Source organism: Malaclemys terrapin, chromosome 5, assembly GCF_027887155.1.
Source record: "Malaclemys terrapin pileata isolate rMalTer1 chromosome 5, rMalTer1.hap1, whole genome shotgun sequence".
Classification (NCBI taxonomy): domain Eukaryota; kingdom Metazoa; phylum Chordata; order Testudines; family Emydidae; genus Malaclemys; species Malaclemys terrapin.
The window spans coordinates 61641898-61668071 of NC_071509.1; the positions used below are offsets into that span (position 1 = coordinate 61641898).

At 40.9% G+C, this 26174-nt stretch overlaps 1 protein-coding gene across 11 annotated transcripts in view; it reads left to right on the plus strand.

Annotated features, from left to right (window-relative positions):
* SORBS2 (sorbin and SH3 domain containing 2) overlaps positions 1–26174 on the plus strand; it is a 399306-nt gene that overhangs the window by 258590 nt on the left and 114542 nt on the right. For 4 of the 11 annotated variants that reach the window (XM_054031124.1, XM_054031118.1, XM_054031117.1 and 1 more), the window contains 4 exons: positions 16624–16716; positions 20560–20586; positions 22227–22351; positions 23316–23933. The exons of 1 other annotated variant lie outside the window; for it this stretch is intronic. In XM_054031124.1, the coding sequence (XP_053887099.1) occupies positions 16624–16716; positions 20560–20586; positions 22227–22351; positions 23316–23933 (863 nt within the window). The remainder of the gene's footprint in view (positions 1–16623; positions 16717–20559; positions 20587–22226; positions 22352–23315; positions 23934–26174) is intronic. 6 more of the 11 variants (XM_054031114.1, XM_054031121.1, XM_054031119.1 and 3 more) reach the window with 2 other exon arrangements.

Sequence of the window (26174 nt, forward strand, 5' to 3'; positions counted from 1 at the left end):
CAACCCCATGCAAAAACCAAGCTGGATTAAGCATAAGTATTGAGAGTTATTCCTGACATAGCACCAGGAGTAGGATACTAAGACGTCACTTCCACTAAGCATGAGAGCGGTTGAGATAAGAGATACTCAACATAGTGTACTTGGTTACATAGAGCTTCCCAACCCTCCTACACATGGCACTCTGAGTGCTGATAAACCAAAATAATAGTGCAGCGACCATCTTGGACCTGTGGATTTACTAATGCTTCATAGCAGGAGTCTGTGCATGTACACAGCTGTAGGTAATTAGGTACTACAGAGTTGTCACCGGTGTCTAGTAAAAACTGGATCATTCCACAAACTACTGGTCTACTTGAAGGATAAATGGGTCCTCTGTAGCTCTGGTGAATCCTGTAAAGTCATTAGACTGGGGCAAATTAAGTTTAAAAAAAGAAAAAGTAGGCCTGTTTCTTAGAGTAGACTCTTTCATGACGGGATGCAGAAATAAAGTTTCTTGACACCTTAAATGACTACTTCTTGGAGTATCTGGTCCTGGAACCCACCAGAGGAGAGGCAATTCTTGATTTAGTCCTAAGTGGAGCACAGGATCTGGTCCAAGAGGTGAATATATCTGGACTGCTTGGTTTTAGTGACCATAATATAATTTAATTTAATATCCCTGTGACAGGAAAAACACCACAGTGGCCCAACACTATAGCATTTAATTTCAGAAAGGGGAACTACACAAAAATGAGGAGTCAAGTATCAGAGGGGTAGCCATGTTAGTCTGGATCTGTAAAAGCAGCAAAGAGTCCTGTGGCACCTTATAGACTAACAGACGTATTGGAGCATGAGGTTTCGTGGGTGAATACCCACTTCATCGGATGCAAGCAAGAGTGAGTCAAGCTAGAGATAACGAGGTTAGTTCAATCAGGGAGGATGAGGCCCTCTTCTAGCAGTTGAGGTGTGAACACCAAGGGAGGAGAAACTGCTTTTGTAGTTGGCTAGCCATTCACAGTCTTTGTTTAATCCTGAGCTGATGGTGTCACCCATGAAAGATCATGCTCCAATATGTCTGTTAGTCTATAAGGTGCCACAGGACTCTTTGCCATGTTAGTCTGGATCTGTAAAAGCAGCAAAGACTCCTGTGGCACCTTATAGACTAACAGACGTATTGGAGCATGAGCTTTCGTGGGTGAATACCCACTTCGTCGGATGCATGTATTAAGCCACAAATGCTCATGCTCCAATACGTCTGTTAGTCTATAAGGTGCCACAGGAGGTTAGTTAAACAGACATTAAAAGGTACAGCGCCAAAAGTTAAATCTCTGCAAGCTGCATGGAAACTTTTTAAAGACACCATAATAGAGGCTCAACTTACTATGTTTTTTAATTTGGGGTACACATTTAAGAGAACCAAAAAAGAGCCATTGTGGCTAAACAACAAAGTAAAAGAAGCAGTGAGAGCCAAAAAGGCATCCTTTAAAAAGTGGAAGTTAAATCTAGTGAGGAAAATAGAAAGGAACATAACTACTGGAAGTGTAAAAATACAATTAGGAAGGCCAAAAAAAAATTTGAGGAACAGTTAGCCAAAGACTCAAAAAGTTATAGCAAAATTTTTTGTAAGTACATCAGAAGCAGGAAGCCTGCTAAACAACCAGTGGGGCCACTGGATGATCAAGGTACCAAAGGAGCACTCAAGGATGTTAAGGCCATTGCGGAGAAACTAAATGAATTCTTTGCATCAGTCTTCACGGCTGAGGATGTGAGGGAGATTCCGAAACCTGAGCCAATCTTTTTAGGTTATAGAGCTGAGGAACTGTCCCAGATTGAGGTATCATTAGAGGAGGTTTTGGAACAAATTGATTAAACAGCAATAAGTCACCAGGACCAGATGGTATTCACCCAAGAGTTCTGAAGGAACTCACATGTGAAATTGCAGAACTACTAACTCTAGTTTGTAACCTTATCATTTAAATCAGCTTCTGTACCAGATGGCTGGAGGATAGCTAATGTGATGCCAATTTTTAAAAAGGACTCCAGAGGTGATCCCAGCAATTACAGGCCTGTAAGTCTGACTTCAGTACCGGGCAAACTGGTTGAAACTATGATAAAGAACAATATTGTCAGACATATAGACGAACATAATTTGTTGAGGAAGAGTCAACATGGTTTTAGTAAAGGGAAATCATGCCTCACCAATCTATTAGAATTCTTTGAGGGGGGCAACAAGCATGTAGACATGGAGGATCCAGTGGATATAGTGTACTTTAAATTTTCAGAAAACCTTTGACAAGGTCCCTCACCAAAGGCTCTTACGCAAAGTAAGCTGCCACGGGATAAGAGGGAAGGTGCTCTCATGGATTGGTAACTGGTTAAAAGATAAGAAACAAAGGGTAGGTATAAATGGTCAGTTTTCAGGATGGAGAGAGGTAAATAGTGGTGTCCCCCAGGGGTCTGTTCCGGGACCAGTCCTATTCAACATATTCATAAATGATCTGGAAAAAGGGGTAAAAAGTGAGGTGGCAAAATTTGCAGATGATACAAAATTACTAAAGATAATTAAGATCCAGGCAGACTGCGAAGAGCTATAAAAGGATCTCTCAAAACTGGGCAGCAAAATGGCAGATGAAATTTAATGTTGATAAATGCACAATAATGTACATTGGAAAGCATAATCCCAACTATACATATAAAATGCTGGGGTCTAAATTAGCTCTTACCTCTCAAGAAAGAGATCTTGGAGTCATTGTGGATAGTTCTCTGAAAACATCCACTCAATGTGCAGCTGCAGTCAAAAAAGCGAACAGAATGCTGAGAATAATTAAGAAAGGGATAGATAATAGGACAGAAAATATCATGTTACCTCTATATAAATCCATGGTATGCCCACATCTTGAATACTGTGTGCAGATGTGGTTGCCCCATCTCAAAAAAAGATATATTGGAATTGGAAAAGGTTCAGAAAACGGCAACAATAATGATTAGGAGTATTGAAAGGCTTCCATATGAGGAGAGATTAATAAGACTGGGACTTTTCGGCTTGGAAAAGAGACGGCTAGGGGAGATATGATTGAGGTCTATAAAATCATGACTGGTGTAGAGAAAGTAGATAAGGAAGTGTTGTTTACTACTTCTCATAACACAAGAACTAGGGGTCACCAAATGAAATTAATAGGCAGCAGGTTTAAAACAAAAGGAAATATTTCTTCGCACAGTGCACAGTCAACCTCTGGAATTCCTTGTCAGAGGATGTTGTGAAGTCCAAGACCATAACAAGGTTCAAAAAAGAACTAGATGAATTCATGGAGGTTAAGGTCCATCAATGGCTATTAGCCAGGATGGGAAGGAAGGGTGTCCCTAGCCTGTGTTTGCCAGAAGCTGGGAATGAGCAACAGGGGATGGATCACTTGATGATTACCTGTTCTGTTCATTCCCTCTGGGACACTCGGCACTGGCCACTATCGGAAGACAGGATACTGGGCTAGATGGACCTTTGCTCTGACCCAGTAGGGCCATTCTTATGTTCCAGTTCAGTGTCCCCTGTGGGTGCAGACTTCGCAGGATATCTCAGCCAGAAGCTATTTTAGTCTGCAAAGTGTCTGTTCAATTTTCACTTTCTAGCATGTATGGAAAGGTTTGTTTGTTTGTTTTTTGTATTTGATACTAATTCTTTACCAAATGCTAGAAAGGCAACTTTCCAAATTTAACAGCTAAAGGCAACAAAACATTTTTGTAATAAGCAAAGAAATAAACAAGTTGTAGGGGGAGATTTTCAAAGGCCCAAAGGGGAGTTACACACACAATTCTCATTGGTTTTCAAACTACTCCATAATGTATACAGAGAAAAATATCTACATCTGTGCCACCCCTTGTGTTATCTGCCCCACTTCTGGGGCTAGCGATCGGTGCAATTCACTTAGACTCAGTCTCTCTAACCATTCTCACAGATACCGCAGTGCATATCTGAGTGCCTTATAGGGTAAGATAGCATTCCACCACTAACCTCCAATCATGTGCTCCCTGTGGCCGCTCCCACACCTCTCCATGATGGATTTATTACAGGTTTACAAAACTTGAGAAGCTAGCATAAATCAAATCATCCTAAACCACCTCCTGTGCACAAGGCATAAAAGAAACCTACAATTCTCTCCCATGAACTGTCCTGCTCTCACCCCTTGTTTTATCATCCTATTAAACCCACTTTCAGATTGATATCCTTACACAATTGTTTTACCTATTTTATCTACCTACTGCGTCTAGATTATTTATAAGTGATCTCTCACTATGTTATCTAGGGGGATAAATACTTATCTGTGTTCATTAGATTGCAATATTCCCTGTGTAAGACCATAATTTTATATTGTGCCTATTAAGTCAAGTGCACACCTATGACACTATATTGATAATAATAGGGTTGTGGTAAACTCTGAAAACTGGAAACAATATAGGATTGAGATGTATATAGGCAAAACAAAAGATCTTTAAAAAAATTGTATGCAAAATTGCATGCAGTGTTATTTTTAATTTATTTTTCTTGTCATACTGGACTAAAAAGAAGTTAAGTAGTGTTCAGAGTTCACGTGAAATCTACCGAAGAGAGAATTTTTCCTAGATGGAAGTAATTGCATTGTTACTTCACCTACATTTAAGACGAATAATTGTTTGTTTGTTTTTAAATTCATAAGTCAGCTGCTCAGTAACTTCTTAAAATGCTTACCAACCGCTTAACATGTAAGGTGGGATTGTTCAACGTGTTCAGCATTGATAACAATCCCATTGACTTCAACTGGAACTGAGTTAGGGCACCACTGAAGGCCCTAAAAAATCCCACCCATCATTATAATAATGGCCAAGCACTTCAGAATGTATGACTATAGGCTATGAGAAACTGTGTGAGTATTTTCTTTCTTTACATTCTGTGAAGACTGGAACAAAATAGCTGCAAGAGAGAGAGCCTGGATATGTTGCCTCAGAACAATGTTTTCTTATGGGCAACGTTCTCTTCTGATTATGGCAAATCTGTGTAAAGCTGAGAACATCTCCATGTTCCCCAGAGTAGCTTGCTAATCAAAACTCTCCCACACTAAACAGGAGCGATCAGAAGAAAATTAATGATAACTTCCCTGCCCAGCTCTGCATGGCTCCCGGAAGCAGCGACATGTGTCTCCAGCCAATGGGAGCTGCAGGGCAGCACCTGCAGGTGGGAGCAGTGTGCAGTGCCTCCCTGGCCACCCCTCCACCTAGGAGCTGGAGGGACAGGTCGCCACTTCCAGGAGCTGCCTGAGATAAGTGCTGCCCAGAGCCCGCACCCCTCACCCCTTCTCGCACTCAAACTCTCTACTGTAGCACGTACCCCAACCCCCTGCCACAGCCCAGAGCCCCTCCCACATTCTGAACCCCTCGGCCCACCCCCCCAGCCTGGAGTCCCCTCCTATACCCCACACCCCAAGCTGGAGCCAGCACCCCAACCCCCTGTACCAGCCCGGTGAAAATGGGGTAGTGAGCGAGGGTGGGGCGATGGAGGGAGGAAGGATGGTGTGAATGAGGACGGGGCCTCGGAGAAGGGGCAGGGCCTCAGGGAAGGGGTTGGGCGGGGGCAGGACAAGGGTGTTCGGTTTTCTGCAATTAGAAAGTTAGCAATTCTAGTTGTGGGGGTTGCTGATCATTGTAGCAGTGGAAATATGTCTGTAGGTTTTGGATCTGTTGTTCTGACAGGGTCTGCTGATGCTTTGAGTTGGTGTGTCCTGCTCTGAGGGGATCTTGCTTCTAATAATGAGCGTGGAGAAATTGAGGGATTGTTTGAAAGCCTGAAAGGGGGAGGAGGAGGAGGTCATGAAAGATTTCTTTCAGGTCGGGGTGAAATCTTTCCCTAAGAAAGCAAAGGCTGAACTGCTGTGGATTTACAGAGTGAATAAATGTACATATCGCATATTTCATAGCAGTATGCAAATGTTGATATTGTCTTTTGGCACAGATGGATAATGAATGGTCTAAGTTAATTTGCAAAAACAAATCCTTGGTGTCCATCCATAAATATTTTAGTCAGGAGTTTTACAGGGATAATATGTTTGGTAAATGCATCTAATTTTAAAATGATTGAACAAGTCAGCTGCTAGCAAATGAAGCACATAAAAAGCAGCCAGGGAAAGAGAGTACGCAATTCTGGAAGGCTGCAAAACATAGGTGCATTAACTTTATTAATGTACGTCATCACATGATGTACCTCCTAGCAATTTATCCAATTTGTCTGGGAGACAAGAACAGAAATACTTGGTCCCTATAGAGTGTCTGACTCGGTCATAAAGTCACTTTTGGTTAACTGAAGGAAATTATATTATCTTGATCCTCTAAGTCAGCCCTCTTCTAAGAACTTAATATAATTATTATTTGTATTTTGGTAGGACCTAGGGACCAACTGAGAACAGGGCCCCATTTCACTAGGGACTGTACAAAGTAATAGACAGTGTCTACCCCCAAAAAGCTCAAAATCTAAATAGACAAGACAAACCAAGGGGAGGGGAAAGGGATGCAACATACAAGTAGAGGAACAGAGTGATGGCTGGCAAATGTCATGTTAGGGCCACTATTTTGGGGAGAGAAGGTTGGTGGGGCTAGGTTTTTTTTGTCTTTTTCTTTTTAATTCTTTGGGTGGAGGATTAGTAAGGGAAGATTAGCTAAACAGAAAGGCAAAGGAAAGGAGGAAGGAGGCTTAGGAAGAGGAGAAGAAGGAAGGAAGGAGGGGAGCACTCAGGGCAGGTAAAGTAAGACTGAGATGAAGAGACTGTGGGTGGGGGGCTGGAACAAACAGTCAACGCCCAGAGCAAAAACTGGTGAAAACAGTCTAATAACATCATCAATAGCCAACAGTTCCTTCTACGGAACCTGCTGCCACTGCTTCTGTGTCTGCTCCTGCCAGCCATTGTTTCTCTGACCCTTGGCAGCTGGCTTCTGCCTAGAATTTCTTTCTTCCCACAGCCCATATGACTTAGGAAAGGGGGATGCAACATGGGTCCTAGTGCTCCCAGAGGAAAGTGAGGGCCATTCTTGCACAGAGCTAGACAATGGAGCAGAGGGGTGCTACCAGCTATCTTTCACTCTCCTTTCTCCCATCCCCAAAGTTGTAATACCTATTAAAGCTGATTATTTGTCTGCTTCTCTTTTAATGGGAGTGGCATGTGCAGAGGGCTTGCAAGAACCTATGATAGCATGTCATCAGAATGTAGCTCCTGATCAGAGCTGAGGATGCTATTCAATGAACAGGTTATTCAGTTATGAATTACTACTTAATGTTTATGCTGTGTTAGTGCCTAGAAGCCTAATCAGAATCAGGGCCCCATTATGTCAGTGTTGTAGAAATACATGAGAAGATATGATTGCTACACCCAACGGATTTATAAGAAAACATGAGACATGAAGGACTGAGGAGATGGAAATTGTATATATAAATAAAATATATGTGGGTATAATTTTATACACATATAAACATTTGAAATAGGTGTATATAAGTATCAGATATCCTCATTTGCCCCTCAACATAGATGTTAAGTAGTATGGGGGTTACAGCAGACATGGGTAATCAATCAATGAATTAAGCCCATATTTCTATTTGTGAGTTAACTACAAAGAGACGACTTCTTCTCATCCCAAAGCATCTTTAGAGATTTGGGGAGCAATACAATATCACTATTCATTCCTTTAAGCCCAGCCAGATCATGTCTTTTTTGTACAATGTCCCACCGTTTAGTCAGTGGTCGGCCTTTAGGTCTGACTGATCTTTGTTGCATTTTCATTATTTTCTTTAGCATCCTATCATCTGTTTGTTTTCTACATTCTCCCCACCATTGTAATCTTTTTCATTGCAGCCAATCCTGTACCGTGATTTCCCATCCTACTCTGCTTCTAACTTCTTCATTTGTCTTCAAATCATTTCACATTCTACCTGCCATCTTTCGAAAAATTCTTATCTCTACCACCTCCAGTCTTCTGATGTTTGTTTCATCTAATGCAGCTGCTTTCAGTCCATACAATAATACTGTTAGTACACTGGTTTGATAAATTTTCACTTTGGTACCAAACAAAGGATTTTATCAGTCCATAATTTCATCAATTCCTGTACAGTACTTGTAGCTAAAGCACATCTCCTTTTAACCTCATTCTTGATGGAACTGTCGGCACTGATCAAGCTTCCTAGATACTCATAAGATTTTACTTGTTCTACAACTTTGCTGCTGCATTTCAACACTTTTCCAAGATACATCCACTTTGTCCTCTTGGCATTTATTGTAAATCCAGGTTGACTACAGCAATGTTCCAAGGTAGTGAAGAGTGTCATTATTAATTCAAACGTGTCTGCCACTCACACAACGTCATCTGTATAAATTGAAAAGCAAAACTCTAGATCGCCCAATGTCACGCCCTTCAACTTGTCTACCATTTTTAACATCCAATTTAAGAATATGATGAAAAGTGATGGTGATTCCATATACCATTTCTTACACCAAACTTGGACTTGAATCAGTTGCTTAATTTTCCACCAATCTCTGCAGAGACTTAGATTTTTATAAATAAATTTGTTATTAAGAATTATCCAACAAACACGAGCATTTCATAAGCAGAATTATTGGTGCATAAAATGTTTATGGATGTCTGGTGGAGCAGAGGCATGTGGGATGATGTAATATGAAATAAGTTTTGAGATGTAGGCACGGTGGAGTAATGTAGGGCCTAGAAGATGAGAATGAGCTGTTTGATAGTTGTATAATTTGAAAGCCATACACAAAATTCCCATTGACTTCAATCAGAGACCCTGAGCAAGCATTGCAAGATTGGGTCCAAGATGAATAAAAGAAAAATATTTAAAAATCTAATATGATACAAATATGTAGAATATATGGTATTTGTACTGTATTTCAATGTATTCAACATTAGTCAATATCTAGTTCAATATTGCTTATGTATATATGCACAGTGTGTTCCTTTAAATAGATATCTGTGTTTATATAGATCAGGCCTGCACAACATACGGCCCGCGGGCTCACTGTGCGGCCTGCGGGGGGATTCCAAACCCCACGCACACAAAGTCCCGAGGCTGGCGTGGCGGCGCTTCCTGGGGCAGCTCCCGGTGGCGTGCCTACCCACCGACAGGAGCCAGCAATGCGGGCGGCTGAGTCCAGCCCAATCAGAGCTGCAGGGGTGGGGCTTTCAGGTTCCCCCTCCACCCCCCCCCAACACCGGCGCCGGCACAAGGATATTTTTGCGCCCTCGCGCGCCAAGCGGGACACGGGCAAGGAGCCCTCGCGCGCTGCCGGCCCCCCCCCCCGCCCCAAGCGGGACACGGGGATGGAGCCCTCGCATGCTGCCGCCCCCCCCCGCCCCAAGTGGGACACGGGAATGGAGCCCTCACGCGCCGCCGCTCCTCCACCCCCCCGCCCCAAGCGGGACACGGAGATGGAGCCCTCACGTGCCACCGTGCCTCCACCGCCCCCGCCCCAAGCGGGATATGGAGCCCGCGCGTGGCGCCGCACCCCCCAGGCCTCAAGCAGGACACAGAGCCCTCGCGTGCCGCTGCCCCTCCCCACTGCCCCAAGCGGGACACGTGGGGGGAGCCCTCGCCCCCCCCCAGCGGGACACGGGGCTCAGCCACTGCCCCCGTCCTGAGCGCTTTTTGGCCCTCCTGCCCCATCCAACCCCCCGCGTTCCTTGATGCCGCCCCCCCGGGACCCCTGCCCCATCCACCCCCTTCCCTGTCCCCTGACTGCCCTCCGCCGCCCCATCCAACTCCTCTCCTGATTCCCTATCCAACCACTCCTTCTCCCTGTCCCATGACCACCCTTGGAACCCCTGCCCCTGACTGCCTCCCACCACCCCATCCAACCCCTGCTCCTTCCTGACTGCCCCTCGGGACCCTTGCCCCCATTCAATCCCGCTGTTCCCTGCCATCTGACCGCCCCGACCCCATCCACCCCCTGAACTCCCCTGCCCTCTATCCAACACCCCCTCCCTGTTCTCTTACTGCGCTGCCTGGAGGTGGCTGGAGCCGGGCCACGCCACCACCGCGCAGTGCCTGGAGCACCGGATCAGGCTGAGCTTGCAGGCCCCCGCTTCCCACGAATCAGCTGTTCGCGCAGGAAGCCTGGGAGGGCTGAGAAGCAAGCGGCGGCTTCGCACTCAGGCCCTGGGAGGCAGAGCAGAGGTGAGCTGGGGCAGGGAGCAGTTCCCCTGCGCGCCCCTCCCCCCGGGTTACCTGCTGTGCCGCGGGCGGCTCCCCCCACCCCAGCTCACCTCCGTTCCATCTCCGCCTCCCTGGGCTTGAGCACGAAGCCACCGCTTGCTTCTCTGCCCTCCCAGGCTTCCCGCGCGAACAGCTGATTCGCAGGAAGCGGGGGGGGGGAGGGCGAGAAGTGGGGCAGAGTGTTCAGAGGTGGAGCGGAGGTGAGCTGGGGCCGGGGAGTGGGGCGGAGAGCTGGAGCACCCATGGGGTCGGCTCCTAAGGCGCCACTTTTGGATAATGTGCTCAGGGGGAGCAGCCGCTCCCTCTGCTCCCCCCCAGCTACGGTCCTGGTCACTTCAACTTACCAGTTGTTAAATTTAGAAGCCCTTTTAGAACCGGTTGGCCTGCGCAGGACAACTGGTTCTAAAAGGACTTCTAAATTTAACAACTGGTTTCCGCGAACCGGTGCGAACCAGCTCCTGCTCACCACTGGAGACTCCCCTTGCCGCTCTCACCCTAGGAGCCAGAGACCTCCCAGCAGGGCTGGTGAGTGCAGCCAGGGAAGGGGGAAGGGTGTGGTGGAGTGAGTGTCTGGGAGATGTGCGGGGGGTGCTGGGCTGTGAGGGTGTGGAGGGCGCTGGGCAGTGGGGGAGGTTTTTGTGTTTTGGGGTGCTAGGCAGTGGGGGCCTGTTGGGGGGTGCTGGGCAGTGAGGGAGATCTGTGTGTGTCAGGGCACTGGGGGTCTGTGTGGGGCATTGTTTAGTTGTGGTGGCGGGTCTGTGAGCACTGGGAGGGAGGGAGGAGAAATTTGTGTGTATTGGGAAACTAGCGAGTGGGGGGTTCTATGTGGGGTGCTGATGTGTATTAAGAGTTACCAGCTGGATTGAGGACTGATAGATCTGGACAGAGTTTATATTGAATGGGCAAATGAAAAAGATCGCAGGGAAAAACAGTAAGGTTAGTTTAGCCGTCTTTGACATTTCGACCAATAAGGAAATTAAAATGCATTTGTAATTACATATCTTATTCTTGGCTGATAATCATTTATTGATATTTTTTAGGAAAATTTTCAATTTAAAACACAAATTTTTGTTTTTCTTTTTTTATTTATGATGTCTATCTGAAAAACCATATAAATTGACACAAATTGCAAATTAAAACTTTTTAAATGTATAAGCATTTTACTCACTTGGGCGCATTTGCCTCATGGCACACAAATTTGAACTCTGCTTCAAAAATTTGCACAGAAGAAATTTTTCTTTTACCTTAATTATACTATCTTAGGAGCCCGCTATAACATAGTACCAAGGTTCAATACAAAGTCATATAAAAGTTATACAAAAATGCATAATGCAGAGATTTATCTACAACTGCATTGATTGACTGCTGTGTGCAGTAATATAGTGACCCCTGGACCTACAGGCTTCCACACACCGTCAGTGCCTTGCTAGCGTGCCATGAGCCATGAGATATCTCTTCTCTTTGTGTGTGACTGTGAGTGTTTCCCTTGTGTGTGAATTTATTCAACAAAATCTTGAGCTTCATAATGGATACCATGAGTGAAAAGAAAAAGAGAAAAATAGAATCAGAGCACAGAGTTTTCAACACTGAATGGACGAATAAATACTTATGTACTATTTCTAAAGACAAAATACTGTGCCTCGTGTGTCGTGAAACATTAGCCGTTCTGAAAGAATACAACCTTCGGCGGCACTTTGAAACTAAGCATCCCAATCTCGCCAAATTGAGCCCAAATGAAAAAATAATTAAAGCAGCCAGTTTAGCGAAAAACCTTAGTAGAGAATAGCAAATTTTCAAGAAAGTGAGCACAGAGAATGATACAGTTACTAAAGTAAGCTTTAAAATTTCTAAGGAAATTGCTGCTGCTGGGAAATGCTTTACAGAAGGCGAGTTATTAAAAAAGTGTATGTTGATTGCTGTATCTGAGTTATGTCCAGAAAAGAGGGGAATATTTGAGAATGTCAGTCTATCACGCATGGCTGTACGGAGAAGAATAGCTGACATTTCTACCAATTTAAGTGATCAGTTAAAGCAGAGAGTCAGTGAATTCTGCTTTTACTCCCTAGCTATGGATGAAAACACCGATTTAAAAGACACCGCCCAACTTCTTATTTTTATTAGAGGTATTGATAAAAACTTTGAAATTACTGAAGAACTTGCTGGCATGTGCTCCATGACGGGTCGCACAACCGGAAAAGAAATCTCCAGTGAAGTGATAAAGTGCACGAATGATAATTCGGGATTAGATTTCACAAACTTGGTGGCCATTTGTACTGATGGTGCTCCAGCTATGTGCCAAAAAAATGTTGGAGCAGTTACTCTTCTTGAAGAATTTATCGGGAGAGAAATAACCAAACATCACTGCATTATGCATCAGCAGGTTTTGTGTAGCAAAGTCTTAAAATTTGAGCATGTAATGTCAGTGGTAGTTTCCATTGTAAACTACATCCATTCTAGAGGACTAAAACATAGGACATTTCGAGCCTTTCTTGAAGGGGTAGACACCGAGTGCAATGACTTAATCTACCATACAGAAGTGAGGTGGTTGAGTCGAGGAAGAGTGCTCCAGCATTTTGTTGCTTTGAAAGAGGAGGTAGCAAAATTCCTAGAAAATGGGCCAATAAAATTCCCAGAGCTTGAATATGAGTCCTGGAATCAAGATCTCTTTTTCTTTTGTGATATTACAGCACACCTGAATGATCTCAACATTCAGCTTCAGGGAAAAAATCAACTTATATTTCAAATGTGTGCAGCAGTGAAAGCTTTCAAAATGAAATTGAAACTTTTCAGAAGTCAGCTGTCAAAAGGTGAAATGTGTCACTTTCCCACTTGTGCACAGCGTATCCTTCAGCACAAACACGCCGAGTTATGAGAAAAATACGCAAAGCACATCAATCTTTTGATTGAAGAATTTGACAGAAGACTTACTTTGTCTAAAGAAGACGACGTCCAGTTGAAGCTGATTGAAGATCCCTTTTCTGTGGCTCCAGAGGAAGTGCCACTAGATTTGCAGTTGGAGGTTATTGAACTTCAGTGTTCGGCAGTTTACCGAAATAAGCACAGAGAAAGCAGCTTGCGGGACTTCTACAAAATCTGGACAATGAAGTTGCACTGAAAACGTTCAGCATTTTTGGAAGCATTTACATATGTGAACAAACATTTTCCATCATGAACATGAATAAAAACAAGCAATGTTCTTCTCTGACTGACGACCATTTGGAAGACATTATGAAAATATCCACTTCAAATATGACCCCCAAATGTGACAAGCTTGTTGCCGAAAAGAGATGTAATATTTCTCATTAAATTTGCAAGGTAATTATGAAAAGTACAAATGTTTTCTTTCAACGGAACAGATGTTTTTAATTTTTCCATGATTAATAAAAAAAATTAAGATAATTTTAAAAATTGTTTGATTTAATTGAAAAATTCTTAATAAAGTATCACACACCCTCCCCCTGAAACTTTAGCTGTTTCAGCGGGGCGGTGCTGGGGAAGGAGGGTTTGTTTCTGTGGGGCTGGGCGGTGCTGGGGCGGGGGGGGGTGTTTCCGTGGGGCCGGGGGGTTTCAGCCCTCAGCTGTTTTCTTTGGAGTAATATGGCCCTCGCCGCTTTACGAGTTGTGCAGGCCTGATATAGATACATGTCATATACATACATTGTATATTGCAATGTATACATTTTCCTATTGATGATGGGATATGTAAGAGGCAATGTCAAACATATCATTAGATAATGGGCCAAATAGAGCCCTGCTATATAACTTCATTGACTCTGCCAAGGTTTTGTAGACAGAGATTTCTTTTCCAGGTGTCTTGCCGATGGGTCATGACCATATGCTCAAAAGGTCTAACTGGTGGCCATATTTGGGGTCAGGAAGGAAATTTCCCCTGGGTCAGATTGGCAGAGACCCTGGGGTTTCACCCTCCTTTGCAGCATGGGGCATGGGTCACTTGCTGGTTTGAACAAGAGTAAATGGTGGATTCTCTATAACCTGAAGTCTTTAAATCAAGATTTGAGAACGTCAGTAGCTCAGCCCGATGTTGTAGGCCTATTACAGGAGGGGGTGGGTGAGGTTTTGTGGCCTGTGATGTGATCATCATGATGGTCCATTCTGGCCTTAAATTCTATGAGTGTAAGTTCTACAAGGAATGTATTTGGGATAGTGTTTCTTGAAATTATAATAGTGAAATATTTGTTCAGAATGACATATTGTAATTATTTGCTGAGTTTACTTTGGCTTGGAGATGTAGTGGTCCAACCTGCCTCATTCTCGTGCAGTGTCAGTAGCATTGTGTCTTTCCCTGAATGGCAGTCTACATCCCTGTTCCCCTTTTCCTGCTCTGAAACTAAATTAAAATATTTCTAGAAAAATACAATAAAGCTTGTATTCCATTTGATTAGACAATGTGACAACACAAATCAAAATCAAATACCAGACTATTGGCATTTACTAATCAAATAGAGTATCCTTTCAACATAATACTTCTAATACTTTCATATTAGAGAAAAATAGATATGAATACAATATGGTAATGAAGATACAATGAAATAAGGACTTACTGTATTACTCTTTGAATTCTACGATCAGCAGTTCCAATGAGATCTGTCATCTCATGTTAGTCGAGGGGAAAGGACAAGAATGGGAACGTTATAGTAAATTATATCTCCAATGTCATATTTATGTCAGTAATTTCCAGCAAATGTGCAGGTTTGATGGCCATTTCCCTTTGTTTCAGATGCATAATACAAATTATTAATTCCAAGCAATACATTGTTTAGGATTATTCCACTTATTAGATGGCTGAAATCACTTGACCTTTTGCCTCATGTCTCAGAACTGGAGGTGACTTTTGATAGACTTAAACCTGAGGACAGCAACTCAGATATTTGTCAGCATCAGCAACAGTTTAACACACATGCCACAAGATTCAATGCCAATACACTCTGATATTTCCATTGGAATGTCTGAGCCAGTTTACAAATACCTGGAGCATTAACCTTTTGACCTAGGTTAAAGATGCCCCTGGGGTTCAGCTCACACCTGATGTATGTAATAATCTCAGATAGATAAATATCATTTTTGTTTAAACATTACTGTCTGTCACAGAACTTTTCTGAAAATTGTAGGGTGGGATTTTCCAAGAGGCTTTAAGGCACCCAACTCCCAATGCTTTTAAGTCTGATCGACTTTAGTTCCTTTGAAAATTTCAGCCAGAATGAACAATAAGGTAAAGAATTTTAATACTAGCAAAGAGCAGAGAAAAAGCTGATTCTACATAGAAGAACTCAAGCAGAATATTTTCTGAACTGTTTTTGCAAATATAGAGAACGGTGATTGCCCCATAATGAAAGGTCCAATCCCATGACACGCCAGCTGCTGCCAATAACAGTGATACAGTGCCAATGGACACAGAATCTCCATACAGTTTCCAGCCCTCAGTCAGTAGGAGAGAAAGAAGAGGGGAATAAATGGAGAAGAAAAGGATTATCTGAGATGATTTTTCCCTAACTCCCCAAGTGCTGAGGAGGGAGACAATTGTGTGTTCTGATTTCTTCACAGTGATCTTAGATCTGTCCCAAACTTTTATTTTGTGTCATAGTAGAGAGAGCACCTTGCATTAATCTCCACTTATTCTCCCAGGACATTGCTGGGCTCCAGAGGCAAGAACATCAATCTTCCATTAAGTAGAGCTGCCAGAATGAGAAGTCTTTAAAAAGAAGAATAGGGATATAGTCTCCCTCCTTTGCCATACCAAGGAAAAAATGAGCCATTTTTGTCACTTGTGTTTAAAATATTCTATATAGATCCAAAGTACACTACAAAAACACTGTCATGTAATAAAACATAAGCCTGTCTTGTGAATATGCCTTTCTTGTGCGAACAATAAAATGGCCTTACAGTGCTGATTATTGACAAGTATTATGCAGCTTTTAATCCATCATCTTGATTAACTATTTGTGCATTATTAGCTATACATAAGGCTAAGATTTTGTCAATTTTTAGTAAAAGTCATGGGCAAGATGTGGGCAATAAACAATATATCACAGAAGCCTGAGCCTCTCAGCATGGGGCTAAAGTCATGGAGATCACATAAAATCACAGAATCCATGACCTCTCTGACCAACTTGTAACCTTAGCTCCTCATAAGCAGCCCTTCTGGCACCAGAATGCACACATTGTCACAATGTATTAAGTACTGAATACTTACCATATTAGATATCCTGAACTCTGGAAACCTACAGTGTATTCTGCTAATCTGTGGGTTTTAAAAACACACAACTATCAGCAGCAATTCCTAACTGCACGTGTTTTTGATGTACGTTTGGCATATCTCACACCATGTAATATGTAGTATGTGCTTGCTTCCTTTGTCTTGGGCCTGTGTCTATATCGTTTTGTGCTTCCAGATAGCGGTGGCTGTGCTCGCAAACGTGCTGCAATGTCTGTCACATTAACAGCTGTGAAGAGAGTTCAAAGTTCTCCAAACCTATTGGCTGCAGGTATAACTAACCACTGGGATATCACCCTTGAACAGCTTTGTGTAACATATGTTTCTGTAGAATTAGTCTGCCAGGAGGGTAATCAAAATGGCTACTCCACTGGCAAGGTCTAATTTATATAGTTTTATGATGCCAAAATCTCTGAACGTATTTTGTTTCTGAAGATGTAATCTTACTTTTCCTCTAGCTATATGTAGTGGTCATTGAAGGATAGGAGAAACCTCCTGGGAAATTTTGAAAAGCTGTTTTAATAAAAAAAAAATTTTAAATCTTGCCTCTGTGACACGTATTTTGGGTATTTTCCCCTTCTTCGTACCTGCCCAATCTTAGACCCCTATTTTGTTAATGGGAGAACTTGCATGAAAACTGGGGTTTGTTTCTTAATATCTCAGCGGCTTCTGTTAAAGCTATAATTCTCTGCTCCCGATGTTTCAACCAGTTTGAGACTATTGTGCTATCACAAATGGAAGATTATAATTTCAGTTGTGAAATAAGTAATAGGAGCCAAATACTTTTATGAAACAAAAATCCTATTTTCAAGAAAATGTTTCTAGACATTTAAAAACAGAATAAAAACATAGAAAATAGTCAATAGAGGCCAAACTATTTCTTAATTAGAGGACTATATTGAGAGCTAGTTTAAGAAGTAAAACTCGAATGCATATCTGTTGGCCATATTCAGTGGTGACTTAAATCATAGTGTAAATTACATGCTATGTGTAAATAGGGCAGAAAACCTATGTGATTACCTTGCACCAATTTGGCATTCAGTGGCTGTGCCAAACAAGTGTAATACACAAAGGAGGCAGAAGAGTGAGGGAATGAGAGGTCTAAGATGAACCCTCAGCAAGACCACCATTTTATTTACTCCAGTGTTCCATTGCATCATTGTGGTCATTCAACTAGAAAAAATTGTCAAAAACCTTGAGGGTAGAACTGTAAACATTCTTCATAGAATGAGTGCACAATTTTTCACAACACCCAGGAGTTTATCATAAGATATACTGATGAATAAATGGACACACATCTGACATCAGGAATAATAAAATTCAAAAATCAATAGGGGAACACTTCAATCTCTCTGGTCACTCAGTAACAGACTTAAAGGTAGCAATTTTGCAACAGAAAAGCTTCAAAAACAGACTCCAACGAGAAACAGCTGAGCTTGAATTAATATGCAAACTAGATACCATTAACTTGGGTTTGAACAGAGACTGGGAGTGGCTGGGTCATTACACATATTGAATCTATTTCCCTTTGTTAAGAAGCCTCACACTTTCTTGTCAATTGTCTAAAATGGGCCATCTTGATTATCACTACAAAAGTTTTTTTTCTCCTGATTATAGCTCATCTTAATTAATTAGCCTCTTACAGTTGGTATGGCTACTTCCACTTTTTCATGTTCTCTGTATGTATGTATGTATGTATATATCTTCTTACTATATGTACCATTCTATGCATCTGATTAAGTGGGCTGTAGCCCACGAAAGCTTATGCTCAAATAAATGTGTTAGTCTCTAAGGTGCTACAAGTACTCCTGTTCTTTTTGATGTTTCAACAGATTTTCAAAAGAAGTAGCTTCCACACTTTGTCACCAAAGTGATACTACTATAGCAATTACAATATATCTCATCCTGAATGCATATTAGCACATTCGATTGAAGAGGCTCCATCTGCACAACTCTGGTTAAAGGGCTGTCAGAAAATGTAAACCTCTGTATTTAGAGATAAAAAAAAAAAAAAAAAAAAAATTCACTCCTGGCTGAAACTTACTAAGCTGTCAGCCTGCCAGCTTTTCTGGAGTGTTTAAAATGCACAAAAGATAAAGAACAGTCATTTTAGAACATTTGTACAATTCCAATACACAAACAGCTTTTGGTATTTTTAGCTTTATGTTTATAGATGGTCTAAATTGTGGACTATCTAAAAATAAATACAAAATAGGAAAAGTTTATTTTTATAAATTTCACAAGAAGTCCAGATGTGAGCATCTAATCCACAAGGACAAGAATCTAATTGAAATGAGTGGGGACTACTTCAAAATAAGATGGTACTCAGTGTGAATAAGGGTAGTAGAATTGGACTTTTAGGGGGTTGTTTTGTGTCTATCCATTATAGACTTCAGAAAATGCATATAATTGGCCTGATGTTTCAAAACACCTCTTGCAAAGTCAGTATGGTTTATCATGTAAACCTGCAAACTGAGACTTTAAAAGGTCTTCTTTACTGTACTTAATAGTCCATAAGGGTAGTGATGGTCCATTGTGCTAATTCTTACTTAGATCATTTTGGTTAGTGGATTATTAACCTAGTGGATTGGATTATCGCACATGAAGAATCCGTATGAATTTTTTCCAAAGGAAAAAGAATTCCATACATATGGATAACTTTTTTCAAATTAGTCTCCTTTAGATCATCTAATAATCACACACCCAAACATACCCCATGCCAATATACTATATATATGGACAGAACTTCTGTCTTTCTCTTTGCCAAACACTGTAGAGACTTCCTGCAGTTTTCCACATTCTGGCACCATCCAAAAATCTCACATCACCCATGTATGGCCCCCTTGTTTTTGAATGAAGCCTCTCCATGCCCTCTTAAAGCAGTGTCATTTCTTCTGGTATCTAGATTTAAGAAGACAATACATTATAGAGTTTACTGAAAAACCAGGCAACAATATTGTTTGTTTTATTCCTTGTCTGATGTAGCAGTGATTTATCCACAATGTAGTAACTGTCATAGCACAATATAATCCTTGATAAAATGTAATTTAATTGAGCAGTAAACATTGGTTACTTATAGTGCAATATTCAGTGGTGTGTATATATAGGCAACAGAGGGCAAGTTGTGAGTATGTAATTTCAATAAAACAGTTAGTACCTATTATATAGATCTTTTCCAATTGTGCAACATCAGAGGAAATTTATTAGAAACTAATTTTTTCTGTATAGTGTAAACTGGCTCTTCTGAGACTATAACAATTACTGTTGAGCTTCCTTAAATTAGATTAATTTCTACACGTACAATTACATCAAATCCTTTAAAATGGTCTATGAAATTATCTTAATTCAATACAAAGAAGACTCAGTGATGCATTTAGAAAAGATCCTCGCATACTGAAGCATAGGCAATTAAAGTTGTGGGGAAAAAAGACTAATGATGAGATATATATATATAATATATATATAGCTTAAAATCAATTTCTCTATGACAAGGCTAGTTTGACTGTGGTGGAGGCTCACTGAGTGTGTGACCTCATGGCTAAATTCTCTTGGTAGCAGCAGCTGCTGCAGACTTTAAAAAGCACCATCACCACTATTATTCTTGAGTTTCCATTAGATTCTCTCAGATACCTTTATTTAATTAGCCCAGTACTCAGAATGATTCAATATTGTTAGGATCGGTGATTTTGATTATTAAGAAAATGGCTTTACTTGGTAAGACAATATGGATCAAATTCTGACCAAGCTACACTACACACCCCTAGTGACTTTGTTAGGCCAGAGTGGGTATAAATCGGTACAGAATTTGGCACCACATACACAGAACAATAACAAACACATCCATCAAAACATCACCCAACCTACTACAATCTGATCAAAATCGCTCTTTTTTTTAAATATATGTTCTTTTCAAAGTATACTGTGAGCCTAGTCCTACAATCCTTGCATATCTTAAAATTTCCCCAAAGTCAATATGAGGTCTGAGTGTACAAGGAATGTAGAACCAGACCCCAGTGTCACATACAGCATACTGTTCCATCACCAAAAAGGCGGACAGAATTGCCTACAGTATTTTAATTTCCAGCACACACTAACTTGGCTATTTCTTCTATAGGACCTGATTCTCAGTCTCCAGATTCAGGTAAATAAAACATTATTTTCTTTATGCATAAGTGTACTGGTATTGTACATGTATGAATTATAGCAGTCTTCCATTTATATAGCATCATGCATCCAAATGGATCCCAGTGCACCTTACAAACCTTACTGATTTTTGCAAACTATCTCAGGTGAAACCTGTGACTGAGAACCTCCATCGGACAACCACCTGTCCGAAGTGATGTCAAGGCTTCCAGGACAATTTTGTCCAACAATTAGTTAGATATCATATATGCCATACAATCTGTTTTGTTCCTGTTTCTATGGGATGTGCAATACAGAATGCTCACTAGTTAGTGCAGCCACCTCTAGACTGAAATGCAGCAATGGTTTAACAATGCATCACAACAGATCAGGTCAGAAAGTGATAAATGTCTTCTCAAACTGAAATTATAGGGGAGGAATACAGGGAGGAATTTACCCAGAATACTGAATCTAACACCTACTCTTAAAGAAAGTGCCACTGAATCTTTAATAATGACAAGTGATTAAAACCTCAAGTTTAGGTCTCATCCAAAAGATGGCATTTCCAGCAGCACAGTAGTGTAATTCAATAGTATTGGCTAAAAACTGACTCAGATACAACCTACTGATTCACCATCATGCATTCCAATGGCACTGAAGATTTCTTTTGAAGTTTCCCATGCAAATACAGAGAATACATATCCCAATCATTACCCTGAGAACCATGCTTGCATATTGTATTCCTTTTCCCCACCCTTCATCTTATCTTCCAGTCTATCAGATATGCAGGTCAGGAATGTCTCTTCATTTATATCTGGACTAATTAGACTATGAGGAACAGAAATATGAGATTAGAGGGTTCTTCAATCTAAAAAGACAAAGGTATAACAGGATCCCATGACTGGCAGATTGGCAGAGGCCCTGGGGGTTTTTCACCTTCCTCTGCAGCGTGGGGCATGGGTCACTTGCTGGAAGATTCTCTGCACCTTGAAGTCTTTAAACCACAAGTTGAGGACTTCAATAGCTCAGACATAGGTCAGGGATTTGTTACAGGCGTGGGTAGGTGAAATTCTGTGGCCTGCGTTGTGCAAGAGGTCAGACTAGAAGATCATAATGGTCCCTTCTGACCTTAAAGTCTATGAGACTGGAAGTTGGAAGACAGATTCAGATTATAAATGAGGAACAGATTATTGGAACAATTGACCATCACTGGAACTCTTTAAATATAGAGGAGATGTTTTTCTAAAAAGGAATTCTAGTTCAACCAAAGCTATTGGACTTGAAGCAAGAATGAATGGAAGTCCTATAGCCTGAGTTATGCAGGAGGTCAGACTAGATGGTCACAATGGTCCCTTCTGGCCTTAAAATCTATGTGTCTATGAATCCATGAATATTGTGGGAGCTATCACAAGTAAGTAAAATAGTAACAATACTGATCTAGGCTCATCTGGCTGACAAAATCACAGCTTGAGAAGTTGTAGCTTCAGGCTTATCCATTTAACTCTCCTTTTGATGTATATATTGTTGATAGTAATTCTAGCTACTGACTAGAAAGTTGTAATTTCAACAGTTTGTTCAATAGGTAGATTTATTATGGTAACATGGATACATAGGGACTATTTACCAAAAACTTGTTTTGATTTTTTTTCCTCACAAAAGCTTGGACATCTTACAATGATGGAAGTAGAGAGACATTGAATGGAGATGCTAGTAGTTCATCTCTTGCAGCAAAAGGCTTTAGAAGTGTCCGGCCAAACCTACAAGAAAAGAAGTCGCCAACTCAGGTAAACCTTCACACACACAGTTTCATCCTTTGGTATTAAGTATAAGTGTTAGCTTACGAGTGCGTTACATGCAGTTGTGATGCCCTATAGGGCATTATCCAGAAGTGTTCCTGGTAGCACCCGCACCTGATATTACGTGTTGTATTATCCGTTTCTGCTATACACATAAACATACACTATACAGGACACAAGTCGTCTGGTTCAGTAACACAACAAACTACTTTTAAAGAGCAAGGCTGTATGCAAATAAAAATAGGCCAGGTTCAATCAAAAACCTTATATAACTGTATTTGGACTTCAAAGGGTATTGATTAATATTTTACACACCAAAGAAATACTTTCTTTATGGAATAAATAATAACTGATTATAAAGTTGAATTACATTAATTTAAGAATAACCAGAAGTACTGTTCTTCAACTAACTTTGCTAAACTATATAACAATTAGAGAAAATGCCATGAAACAATATGGCTTAATTCAGAAACATATTTATAATAGTATTTACATTATTATTTTAATTCAAAAGCTTTAAAAGAGGGTGTGTGTGTAATATGTATGTATGTTACTCATAAATAGTAGCTTGTCGGCTAAAATGATATGTCAAGTATATTTTATGAACTATTTAAATCTCTGTAAAATTTGGTGATAATTCTCAAACAGTAGTGTCGGTGCAAAATAAAATATATTTGATATTATGGACTCGGTTTGGATCACAATTCACTCTTTTCATTAACAAATGGAATCTGTGATTTCCTAGACATCAAAATACAATATTATTATCAGGTACAGTGCAGTACCTGATCCAAAGTCTTTCCATTGTATTGAATGGAATTTGGATCAGGCCCTTGTTCTTTCATTTGAAGTTACGAGTCTAACTCAAGTTACTTTTCCTGCTAACATTTACTTTCTCTCTGTTTCTCCTTCAATGTTATTTTGCTGTGTGTGGATGCTTTTGGCAAATAAGGCACCTCTGCCACCCCCTAGAAAAGAAAGTTTTCATAGATCTGGAATAACTAATCACATGAAGGATGAAATTAATTTCCAGTCAATAACGACCAAGCCAACTAAAAAACTCCCCTCAGATACTGTCTACTATACTAACAAGGAGGCTATCCAGAGGACAATGTATTCTAAAAAATCTAACACAGGCGTCTCCTATGCACAAAGAATCACTAAACCACTGGCCTCAGTCTCCAACACAAGCACAGCAGTAGCTGGCATTAGAGCTACTCTTCATCAAGGCCACAGACAAGCATCTCAAAAACGCAGAGTTTCTACCCTGAAATTAACCCGGACACAAGACTCACTGAGTAATGTTCCTCGTAATACACAGCAGCAGCCCAAGTCTAATGAAGTGCCAACATTTCCACAAAGGCCTGTTTCACCCACCTGTAACCCTGTGCCTGAGATACACACAGCATCTCTTTCCATTCAGATAGCTCCCCTCCTTGACAATAAAGCAGAGCCTGAAATCCAAGAACATCCACCTAGGCTTTTTCCAGACAATCTACAGATGCCTCCAAAAGATGTGGGACAAAAGTCTACAGCTCCTTCTTCTGCACAGTCCACAGAATGCAATGTGGTATATTAAACTTTTCCGTCTTTTATTTTAGATCTTTCCTGAATCACTTAACACTTTTCTAGTTAGTATACTCACATTACCATGATTACAGCTTGTGTTTTCTGGGTAAAACTACCTGTTGCACTATTCAAAGTAGAAATGAACAATTTAATATTTTTCAAAAGGGTATTGCAAAAAGGTCGGACCCAGTTAAAGTTGGGAGGTGGGTTTAAGTTGCATATTGAAAGTAAATTATCTGGCTCATCGTATTATACAGATGGTAAAATGATGCGCAATAGGAAAGGTGTGCTGTGAGTTGGAGGCCCATGTACTTCTCTGTGTTTGTACAGTGCCTACCACTGTGGGGATCCACTCATGATTAGCCCTTAGGCACTCCCATAATAAATGTGATTAATAATTATATTAGTGGTGCACCTCCGAAGTGGCACTGCTTGCCGGGATCCCACTTTTGAAAGGTAGTATGCTGCCACTAGTGCTGGAAGGAAGTACTAAGAACTGGCTTCTGGTGCATCTTTGAAAAGATGTCAGTAGGATTCCTATAAGTGCAGCTTTGCCAATGTGCTGGTATGACCCCACTCCACCAAGTCATCCTCCTCTGGGACCAGCTAGGGCTTCCAGCAATGCTGATTTTCTGTACTCACCAGCTCCTGGCAACCAAATTACAGCTGCCCTGTGCACAAGAGATGGGTGGGAAGGAGTATTTGTGCCATCTGCATCCTCTCTGCAGGACGAGACATGACATGGACCTACATATTCTAAGTTGCTCATTTTCCTAATTGCTCTTTGTTTATTGAGGTTGAAATTCTTTTCTCAAACCCACATGGATCCCAGTTCCAATTAGCATACATGGGAGTTTCAGATAGCAAGAGCAGGATATCACAGATGTAAGCACATTTTTGGATGCTAAAAATATAATAATATTGAGATCACTTTTGTAGATCTGAGCGTTTGGACTGTTTTTTTTTTTTAAGTACCTGGGCTAGTGAACCCAGTTTTAGGCTGTCTGGCACACATGAATCCATATCATGTGCTACAAAACCCAGAAAGGAGAGTCTTCTTTCTCTTCTTTATTTGTTTAAAAAACAAGGGTATAAAACATTTCAGAGTTTTCTTGGAATCATCTAAACCTCTGCTTCATTTTGGCACACTAAGCTTCTTCTTAATAGAACATGGTTCGTTAGGGACAAGAAGAGATCTTGCCCAATACCAAACATACGGTATTTTCATTTGACTTTAAATCAGTCATAATAATTTGACATAACTATCTACAGTACCCTATGTACAACATATGAGAGTAGATTTCCAATAAATAAAGGGTAACAAGGGAATGTACTTCATGCAATTTCATTATATATTATTATGATTGGACACAGTGTACTTATTACAGAGTGCTTCACTTATTACTGGTTCATGGGTGAAAAACCAGCAGGTGGAATGTTATTGATTTTATGCCTAAATATCTCCTCCAACCAAACCCCAAATATTGTTAAAACAGATTATTATGGCTTATGCTGGTTGAATTATATATATTTCAGCATATCCTTGTTTATACTCGCTATCCACTTGTGAAACCCATTTCAACATTCACAGTGGAAACCATTAAAAACTGTAGATGCACCTTAATTAAAACCCTTGATCCAGACATCTCTGAATAAAGAATAGTCCAAGTCCAGATCCAAATAATGCAGCTCAGACCCATCACTGTTAAAAGTTGAATTCTCTGTAGAGACAAACTTGTGAGGTTTCTAGAAGAAACAAAGGAAATCAACTTTACACATTATGAACCACATTCATCACTGGTGTAAATCCACTAAAATCAACAGAGTTACTCCAGGGATAAATAATGGCCCTATATCTTGCATACTTTAAGCTCCCAGACAACTCTGTACTTTTCATCCATCACAACCATACTATTCTTTGACATTGGCATGTTTTCAGAACTGTGCATTTAACCAGATCTTTGCCTTTGGACGCACCAAACACCTACACTAGCTGTAGGAGATTTTTAAAAGAAAAGTTGCATGCAGAATACAGCTGTGTGACATTAAAATGGCAACATTTTGAAAACCCTCCTCTTTAGTACTCCCCATATAGATCAGCCAAAACCGTGCATGAGGTATAGGACTGATGGGCTCCTGTGGGCTATCTTGGGCAGAAATAGTGATCTAACAGAAGTTATAAACTGCCCTACCAGGCTCTGTGAGATTTTGGGAGTCTTTGAGAAGAACACATTGTTCTATC